At 32.4% G+C, this 10,193-nt stretch overlaps 2 protein-coding genes across 3 annotated transcripts; both read left to right on the top strand.

The window, feature by feature from the left end:
• The first annotated feature begins 702 nt into the window (after window positions 1-702).
• LOC118035423 (putative 12-oxophytodienoate reductase 11) lies at window positions 703-5,441 on the top strand. 2 transcript variants are annotated; one of them, XM_035040986.2, is made up of 5 exons: window positions 703-894; window positions 1,662-1,772; window positions 3,911-4,041; window positions 4,358-4,519; window positions 4,729-5,441. In XM_035040986.2, the coding sequence occupies exons 1-5, from the start codon at window positions 818-820 to the stop codon at window positions 5,331-5,333; spliced, it is 1,086 nt and encodes a 361-aa protein (XP_034896877.1). In that variant the 5' UTR covers window positions 703-817; the 3' UTR covers window positions 5,334-5,441. The 2 variants fall into 2 exon arrangements, with proteins under 2 accessions (XP_034896877.1, XP_034896876.1); XM_035040985.2 differs by having other exon boundaries at window positions 1,632-1,772.
• Window positions 5,442-7,722: 2,281 nt separating this feature from the next.
• LOC118035431 (ras-related protein RABA2a) lies at window positions 7,723-8,735 on the top strand. The gene is made up of 2 exons (XM_035040994.2): window positions 7,723-7,941; window positions 8,078-8,735. The coding sequence occupies exons 1-2, from the start codon at window positions 7,777-7,779 to the stop codon at window positions 8,564-8,566; spliced, it is 654 nt and encodes a 217-aa protein (XP_034896885.1). The 5' UTR covers window positions 7,723-7,776; the 3' UTR covers window positions 8,567-8,735.
• The last annotated feature ends 1,458 nt before the right edge of the window (window positions 8,736-10,193 follow it).

Raw genomic sequence — 10,193 nt, 5'->3', positions numbered from 1 at the left:
TCCAATTATATCAAAAGTTCCAATTTTATACCCAAACAATTTTTTATATTAATTTCATCTCTAGAATTTTAGAAATTATATGTTTAGTACTGTGGTAACTTTTGTGGTTGTGATTTAAAAATATAAATTTTTTAAAAAACTAACCCTAAGAGGTGTAATTTAACTAGTTAGACCCCAAGTTTGCTTTTAAGAAGTTACCAGTTTCAGTCCCACAAATTTCAGGGCTATTACAAGCTTATATTATCGTTAACTTCAAGATCTGTGAGATTAGTTGAGATACGCGCAAACTGACCTAAACACTCACGTTAATAATAATAATAATAATAAAATTAAAAAAACTACATATTATAGCCTTATCCTAATTAAAGTTTCAAAAGAGAGTTTTTTATGGAATCTATATAAAACAATGGTATATATTGATTAATCAAACATTTTCAAAAACATAATGAAAGCAAAATAAAATTTAAACCACATCTCATCACACTTTCAAATGAGCCCAAGAACGTCCATACATTTTTAAAAACTTTTCATTTATATTTTCATTAAAATTATGCTCTTTTTTATTGTAGTTTTGATGGTAAAATTCATCATTTTGTACCTTTAAAAAGAAAAAAATCGAGGAGGGAGCCGGCTCTTCATTTTCATACATATATATATAACAAAAGAATAGTAAATAATATCTTGAACCAGACTTCCCAGCAGTAGACGTAGCAGTTTGTGTGTATAAATAACTATCATGACTCCAAAGCCGAGTTGAATACAGGGTGTAGAAGAGAAGATAGAAAGCAGAGAGATCGAAGGAAAGGAAAGGACAGAAATGGCAGCCAGCACCACCCCCATCCCTTTACTCACTCCATACAAGATGGGGAAATTCAACCTCTCTCTCAGCTTCGTGTCTATCATCCAACCCTCTTGCCCCCATCTCCTTCTACTGTATATGATCTACGCTACGATACTGAGCCGAATCATGAGTTTTGTTTTTATATATCTATCCGGGTCAACTTACATACATTACGACTAATTTTTATGTCTATCATCCAACCCTCTTGCCCCATCTACTTCTACTGTATATGATTGACGCTTCAATGCGGAGCTGAATCATGGGTTATATATATATATATGGGATATCTGGATCAACTTACACGCATCACAATTAATCTCCAAGCCTATTGAATACCTTGTAAGCCTAATAAACAAATAAATCACTACGGAAATGACATGTATATACAGTGAAGTTCGAACCCATATACAAAGGAAAAAAAAACAAGTCCTTCTTCGCTAGACCACGACTTAAGTGTGCGTAAGCATGGGTTATTATTATTTTTTTTAATTATTAACGTGGATGTCCGGGCCAGCTTGCGCGCACCACGACTAATCCCACGATTCACTGAACATCCTGCAAGCCCAGTGAGCAAGTAAAGCACCGCGGGGGTGACAGACATACTACACAGGAAGGACCCAATAGAGACAGGAAGGGAACAAACTCTCTAGCTCCATTCCCACTAGGACTCGAACCGAAGTTCGAAGAAAAGAGAGCTGCCCCAACAACCACTGAGCCAACATCATGTTGGTAAGCAGGGTTATTATTGTTTGTTAATAATGTTGTGTTTGTGCCCTTTTATAATTGCTAGGGTTGTTATGGCGCTATTAACAAGGAATAGATCCTACAACAACATGCCTCAGCCACATGCCATCCTATACTATTCTCAACGCGCTTCCAATGGAGGCTTCCTCATCACCGAAGCCACTGGGGTTTCTGACACAACTCAGGGGTAATTAAACTCTCTTATTTCACCACTTTTACTCTCCATTTAGGAACTTCCTTACTAATTCTGTACCTGTTCGAGAAAATAAATAAATCATGCCATTAATTTTTAAGTTTGTGTTTTTTATATTGTATTAGTTTTTATGGTTATTATTAAAAAATATTTTATAAAAGGTAATTTTAGTTGAGATTGGTTTGATATTTATATATATTTGGATAAAATTATAGTTAAAATTAAGGTTGAACAAAAAAAATAGTTTGATGTGTTTGGTTAATAATAGTTTTCAAATTGAGGTTGTAAAATAATTTAAAAAAATATATATTAATATTGATGGTTTTTAATTTAAATATTGTAAATTTAACTACTGCTATCATATCGTGAAATAAATAAATAATGTTTTGTATAAAATATTTTTTATTGTTCCATTAAACTATCTACAATTCCATCACATATGGAATACATCTGACAAGGACTACTGTTTTCTTGGTTTCTTAAGCGCGTAACAATATCAGGTAAAATATCATCAAGTATAAAATTGAGATTGCGATCTCCGTCTAATTTATGTAGTGTTATTGAATAATGTTAAACACTAATTTTTTAAATAAAACACAATTAAAATAAAACAACACTAATTTATTTTATTTTACTAGGTCAGACCCGATTCAATGCATTTAGCTTTGAACCGGATCCGGTCCAGCCAGAATAGTAAAGAGTAACTCCATTGTTCACTTAAATGAATAGCAAAGAGTTATTCACTCTTCACAAAAGCAGCCCTTGACTGTTTCTTTTGACTGTATCTTTTGATCCTGTGTTGTAAGCACAATAAACAAAGTGACTTACAAATAGTAAATGCTGTATTTTTCATTATCAGATATGTTGCTACTGTGTTTTATTTCAAACACAAATGCAATGTGAAATATAAAAAAATAAAAAAAAAAATAAAATAGTAATAGTATAATTCTAGTTTGACACCTATTTAAATTCACTCATAAACTTATCAAAATTTCTTTTAAACTGTTTGAAAAATTCTAGTGGTATCACAGCCTTGTTAGGCTGTTAATCTAAGAAAGTTTAGTCAAAGCATATTTCGCAATGTTGGTAACCTGCGGTGGCCGTTCGTCAGCCGCGGTAGCTAAAGTTAGGCGTTTCGGTGGTCTCAGGCGGTGTTTCTATTGTTAGATTTACCTTGGTGAACTTCATTACTATTTACTCTGTCAGTCTGTTTTTTGTCTAGATTATTTATATCATCCTCTAGATCTAGACCTTCAAGTAGTATATACCTCGTGCAGAAGTGCTTCGCCTTGTTCAATTAGATAAAATAGAAAAGTTCAAAGAAAAATATAAATTTCTTTGTATGGGCTCAGTTGAAGTGAGGGGTGATTATTTTTGTTCGGTTTAGTTTAGTTTTTATTAAAAAATTAAATTAAATTTAAAAAAATTAAAAAAAATCAAAACTGTTTCAAACCGACAGGTTTCGGTTTGGATTTTTAGGATAAAAACCAGTTCAAATCAGTTTGACTCGGTTTTTTTTCAATTTGGCTTGGTTTTTTTCTGTTTGGCTTAGTTTTTTCCTGTTTGAGTTCGGTTTTTTTGGTTTCATGCTTTTGAAATCGTAACCAAACCGGTTGGTTTTTTCAAAATTTTAATCGGTTTTTTTTCACTGTTCGGTTTTTTCAATTATTATTTTTTGGTTTTCTTAATTTAATCAGTTTTTTGATTTTTTTCCTCGTTCAATTACTACTATTTTGTGATTGATTTGATTTTAAATTATATTTATTGTAAAATAGAAGAAATTTCAGATAAAGATTTATGTGTTAGAGGACTAATATATAGGGACCAAAGCAAGTTTATTAAGTTAGTTTTAGGTGATTACTGACTAGAAAAATAATGAAAAATATTTTTACTACTAATTAAATGGTTATGTATCAATTCACTAATATTACTGTATTTAAGAATAAATAAATTATTAGTTTTGCGTTTGGTTAGCATTTTAGAACAAAAGGGATAGAAATGTATTTTATTAGAGGGACGAAGACAAAGTCATAAAATAAATCATAGGTTATTTTAATTTATATATATATATATATATATAATTATTAACATATTACCATGATTTTCATTTATTTTCCTTATTTGATTTAAAGATATCCTGAAACACCTGGAATTTGGACTGAAGAGCAAGTGAAAGCATGGAAGCCAATTGTTGATGCTGTTCATGAGAAAGGTGGCATTTTTTTTTGCCAAATGTGGCATGTGGGTCGCGTCTCCACTTATGGTGTGTGTTTTCACTTCAATTGATTTTAAATCTGATTAAATTGATAAAAATTTTAAAAAAATTTAATTAATTCAGTTTTGATTTCGATTTTATAAATCTAAAATTAAAAAAATCAAACTAAATCCAAACCAAAAAAAAATCCAAGCCAAATAAAAAAAAAAATCTAGTCAAATTAAAAAAATCGAAGTAGAAAATTTCAAGTCGCATGGTTCAATCTACTATCAAGATGCGCAAGAAATCAGAGAAAAGAAGAAATCTCCAACATAATCCCACCATTTATTTGACAAATGTAGCATGATTTTTGTAATATATACAGGGTTTCAGCCGAATGGGGAAGCTCCCATATCATGCACTGATAAAGGAGTGACACCAGGTCTTTACGGAGAAGACTGGTCTCCTCCTCGTCGATTAAGAGCCGACGAGCTTCCTCGCATTGTTAATGATTTCAGACTCGCCGCCCGCAACGCCATTGAAGCTGGTGTGTATGTTGGCTAGCTATAGTACGTACACACACACACACACTATAGCTTGTTATATATATCGCCACTTATGATCATAATGTCTCCGGATGATGAGTACTTTTGAGGCATAAAAACTTCTGCTTGAAGGGATCATCAGAACTGTGCATGTGTAGCTATTCAAATCCAAGTACTTTTATGATGAAAAACAGTATGTATAATTTGACAGGATTTGATGGAGTTGAGATTCACGGGGCCAATGGTTACTTGATTGATCAGTTCCTTAAAGATCAAGTAAATGACAGAACTGATAACTACGGCGGGAGCTTGGAAAACAGGTGCCGCTTTCCGTTGGAAATAATGGAAGCTGTGGCAGATGAAGTCGGAGCTGATAGAGTTGGCATCAGACTATCGCCGTACACTGACTTCATGGAAGCCGGTGATTCAAACCCAGAAGCACTTGGCCTTTACATGGCAAGTGCGTTGAGCAAACTGGGGATTCTCTATCTCCATGTAATTGAGGCAAGAGAGGTTAAAATGAATGACAGATATGAAGCTCCTCCGATTCTACTTCCGATGAAACATGCCTTTGAAGGGACTTTTATAGCCGCCGGAGGATACAGTAGAGATGGTGGTGACAAGGCTATAGCGGAGAACTGCGCAGATCTGGTGGCTTTTGGAAGATTGTTCTTGGCTAATCCAGATTTGCCAAAACGATTTGAGTTAGATGCTCCTCTTAATGGGTACAACAGGAACACTTTCTACACTCCCGATCCTGTTGTTGGCTACACTGACTATCCTTTCCTTGATGTTCTTGGCTTAAACAAACATTAATATAGTTAAACAACATGTAATACGTATATATATACTGAAGTTTTCTGCTTCTTCTTCTTGTTGCTTCTGGAATATAACAAATGTTTCAGCATGTATAAAATATGGTGGTCGTGGTGGTGGAAACAGCCGTCAAGCTTGTGTGAGTGATGGTTGTGGTGGTGGAAGCAGCCGTCAAGCTTGTGGTGTGAGGAGTGTTCATGTTTTGTTTGTAATCAATGGAAATGATATCTTTCTTTCTCACTCCTTGAATAATCAATCCAAGGATTTTCTGTTTCTTGAATGTTTCACTTTTAGATTCATTTTGGTACTTGTGAGTACTAAAATTACTAGAAAATTATACATAATCTTATCTTTGAATTCGCTAGCAACTTTAAAATAAAAAATATAATTAAGAATAAAATGTAGAATAAATAATAAAAAGTTAGAGTGTGTTTAAGAGTGTAATAAATATTGTTTTTTAAAGTGCAAGGTATAAAAAATATTTTTTATTTTATTTTTAAAATCTATTTTTGATACAGTACATTAAAACAATTCAAAAACATTAAAAAAAATTAACTCAAATCAAGAAAAAAATTAAAATTTGATGAAAATCTAATTTAACCCTAATCCCGAACAAAGCGTTATAAAAATTGACTCGAGTTAATTTCAACTTAAACTTTTGAGTTGAGATTATTAATTAACATTGTATTAAAGTTTTATTAACTAAGCAATTACATTTTAGAATCTAGCACCTATTGTATTTGATAAAATTAATAGCATGAATTTATAAAAAATTTTAAGTTTAAAGAGCAAAATAATATAAATAATAATAGTTTAAGTTTTTGAATTAAATATTTTTTTAAAATAAAACATGAATTTTAGATTAAATAAATTAACTCGATAAATCTAATGATTTTTTTACCCAAAATTACATGACACTTTTTTTATAAAAGAAATTCCAAATTATTTCATTAGTACGAGTTTGTAACTAACTAAAAACACGACATTTATATATATATATATATATATATATATATATATATATATATATAAATTTTCCTTTATTGCCGGTTAGGTTCTCAATTTGAAAAATGATTAATCCGTCATCATTAAACACACTTACCATGTGAATCTGGACCGCAACTAATATGGGCATTTTCGTCCTATTATCATCATTACAATTCAATTTTAACCCTTGTTCTTTATATTTTCTCAATATTACCCTTCCAATTTCTAAAGTAACAATATCATCTCCAACCATTAAATAGGCTCTTTTTTCTTATATTTTTTTCGAGTTTTTTTTTTTTTAAAAGATTTCTAATTTTTTTTATAGCATCAATAACATACATGTGGCTTTGAGAGTAAAGTATGGGAGAAAATTAAAAAATATATAAAATAAAATATAAAAAATACACTCTTTGCTATTTATATATTTTTATTGCCGGTTAGGTTCTCAATTTGAAAAAATAATTAATCCGTCATCATTAAACACACTTACCATGTGAATCTGGACCGCAACTAATATGGGCATTTTCGTCCTATTATCATCATTACAATTCAATTTTAACCCTTGTTCTTTATATTTTTCTCAATATTACCCTTCCAATTTTCTAAAGTAACAAATATCATCTCTAACCATTAAATAGCCTTTCTTTTTTTCTTATACTTTTTTCGAGTTTTTTTTTCTTTTAAGATTTCTAATTTGTTTATAGCATCAAATAACATACATGTGGCTTTGAGAGTAAAGTATGGGAGAAAATTAAAAAAATATATAAAATAAAATATAAAAAATACACTCTTTGCTATTTAATTTATATATTTTTTTAAAAAATAATTTACATTTGATTAGCGTGCGGATATACAAAAACATGTAAACATATTTGATTGGAGAGTAAAAGAATATATAAAAGAAATTTGTTTTATATTAGTTTAAGAATAATTTTTTATCCTTTTAAAAATAAAATAAAACACGGAAACATGCCATTTATTATTCTCATATCTTTATTTTTCAAGTTTGTTTGAGAATATAGTTTTAATTATTTTTAAAATGCTTTTCACTTAAAAATATATAAAAATAAATATTTTTTTTAAAAAAAAATATTTTTAATATCAGCGAATCAAAATAATCTAAAAACATTAAAAAAATATTAATTTAAAATAAAAAAATAAAAAAAATAAATTTTTTTCCTAAAACACTTTTAAACAAAAAATAAATAAAATCAAGCCACGAAATAACAACTAAACGCCCAAGTCTTGGTCGATGCATGATGTAATCCGATGACACCTCCAACGAGAAATTAAAATATTTTAAAACGAAAGGGGTAAAATTAAATTATTTTAAAACTATAAGGGTATAAATGTAGCATTTGATATTTCAATCAAACAATAATAAAACGGACATCGTCTTCTCCTTTTCTCACCCTTTCCTTCTCTCTCAGAGCTACAGACAGAGAAAGAGGAGGAGATGGCGAGGAGACCCGACGAGGAGTACGATTACCTGTTCAAGGTAGTGTTAATCGGCGATTCCGGTGTCGGAAAATCGAACATCCTCTCCCGATTTACTCGCAACGAGTTTTGTTTGGAGTCCAAGTCCACCATCGGCGTCGAATTCGCCACTCGCACTCTTCAAGTAACTAACCCTAACTCCTATTCTACTAACACACTTTTCTTGATCTACTTCAAGCCCTCATTTTGATCTGTGTTTCTAATTAGTTTCAATTTGATCGGAATTTAGATCGGAATTTTACTTGTGTTGTGCTTGATAGGTTGAAGGAAGGACGGTGAAGGCGCAGATATGGGACACGGCAGGGCAAGAGCGATACAGAGCGATCACGAGTGCCTACTATAGGGGCGCGCTTGGAGCTCTTCTGGTGTATGATGTAACAAAACCAACGACTTTTGAAAATGTGAGTCGGTGGTTGAAGGAGCTGAGGGATCATGCAGATTCCAATATTGTGATCATGTTAATTGGGAACAAGACTGATCTTAAACATCTTAGAGCAGTAGCTACTGAGGATGCTCAAAGTTATGCTGAGAAAGAAGGGCTTGCCTTTGTAGAGACATCTGCTCTTGAAGCCACCAATGTTGACAAGGCATTTCAAACAATTCTTTCTGAGATATATAGGATTATTAGTAAGAAGACACTTTCTTCGGAAGAGTCAGCAGCGCCTGTGAGTGTCAAAGATGGGAAGACCATTGTAGTTGGAGGACCTGACCCCAGCACTAAAAAGACCACCTGCTGCTCTTCTTCTTAGTGAAGATGATACGTGTAGTTGTGGGCAGTTTCCCACCTCTTCTTGTTCATGTGATTTACATTGGCTTTCCCTTGTTTTTTTCCCCTGATTTTTCTGTTTTCGAACTTGTTGTGGTTGAATTTCATATCCCTTTGCATGATATATTGAAAGTTTAGTTTTTTACTGTCTTGTGCTTTGCTTCAAGATCTCTTTGTTAATGATCGCGGAGAATGCAATGGTTGATCAGTGCATTAGCTGTTGATTGCCATGATTTTACCTAACAAGTGCTTCATGTCTTGTGCAACCGAGCACTTTGTGGTTTCCTTAGGCATTCCGACAAGCCAACATCCAATCGTAAACTGAATTATTCTTCTTCTTCTCCACCAGCAGTTGATTGTTCATTTCCATCATTTCGTAACAACCCAGAGGCCCTTCCGATTTCTGGCAATGCAATAGCCGAGGAAGGGAATGGCAGCACAAATGATAAATATTCCTGAGATAATTGCGACACCATTGGACATTTAGATTGCCAAACTGTTTTTCCACTGCGCCTACCCTTGCTGTTCAATTCTACAAGCTTAAGAAGCCATAGCTCTAGTTTTTAGAACATTATTCTGGAGATTTTTGGCATTAATATGATACATGTAATTGCATTTTGAATAAATACCATTTACACTGCTTGAGATTTCTCCCAACCAATTGTGCATGTCAATTCGTTCCCTTGGCAGTCACTTTCCTGTTTCTGATGATAAAACAGTTGCCTTTTTTCAGATATTTAACATCTCGGTTACATTTCAATAGAATCCGGATCCCTTTGATAAAAACTTAAGAATTTTTCACAGATAGACAAAGCTTCAAGCACAGCAGATAATTGGCACAATTTCCTGGGAGATCCATTATGGCGATTACCACGTCAACAGCATGTTTTTGCCTAAAAACCTTGGGGCACCATTAAAAGTACACGCGAAATAGCTAACCGCAACAGTTGTTTCTTTCTGCTCGATTGGCTGCCCCTTCATCTGAACAGTTCCTGTTTGAATTGTTAGCAGTTGGCTGGTTACTCATCCTGCAAAAAAATCTTGAGTTAGTAGAAAGAAGGAAGAAGAAGAAGAATGTTTATTAGTAAAAGAAAACACTGTTTAATTTTATTCCTTGAAATCACACGGGCAACATAAGATGTATCACAAGCAACCAAATCGAAGCAACTTTGTTGCCAGAAATAATGCATGGGAGATAAATAATATGTTGACAACCAATCCCAGTTCATCTATGCAACAAACAGAAGTGAGGAAAAGTAGATTGAGTTAAGAATTAATATCTTCTAGCTGGGATATCTTAAAAATAGCTGATCTTTCCATTTTAAGGGTGCCACATTAGAACAAGACATCTACACTATCGACAACAGCTAGGGTTGTCAAAAGATTGCATCTTCTACATTTAATGATTCATTCCGTTTAAAGTGGAGGAAAAATTAAGAAATCTAAAATAGCTACTAACTGAGATAACATCAGAGTAAAACAAAAACTTATTTATTCACTAAGAACACGCATTGGCAATCAATTAAAAAAACAGAACTTGAATTAAGAACAGCAGGAACAAGTTGATTTGTGTTTTACTTTTTCTTAATTTCACCAGCCATGGTTAAGAA

Source organism: Populus alba, chromosome 3, assembly GCF_005239225.2.
Source record: "Populus alba chromosome 3, ASM523922v2, whole genome shotgun sequence".
Lineage (NCBI taxonomy): Eukaryota > Viridiplantae > Streptophyta > Magnoliopsida > Malpighiales > Salicaceae > Populus > Populus alba.
This window is presented reverse-complemented; position numbering and strand designations above follow the sequence as displayed.

Coding starts and splice junctions, on each gene's coding strand:
- LOC118035423 (XM_035040985.2), top strand. CDS start 818: ATGGCAGCCAGCACCACCCCCATCCCTTTACTCACTCCATACAAGATG. Junction 1,773..3,910: donor GTTTCTGACACAACTCAGGG/GTAATTAAACTC, acceptor TTTGATTTAAAG/ATATCCTGAAACACCTGGAA. Junction 4,042..4,357: donor GGGTCGCGTCTCCACTTATG/GTGTGTGTTTTC, acceptor TAATATATACAG/GGTTTCAGCCGAATGGGGAA.
- LOC118035431 (XM_035040994.2), top strand. CDS start 7,777: ATGGCGAGGAGACCCGACGAGGAGTACGATTACCTGTTCAAGGTAGTG. Junction 7,942..8,077: donor TCGCCACTCGCACTCTTCAA/GTAACTAACCCT, acceptor TGTGCTTGATAG/GTTGAAGGAAGGACGGTGAA.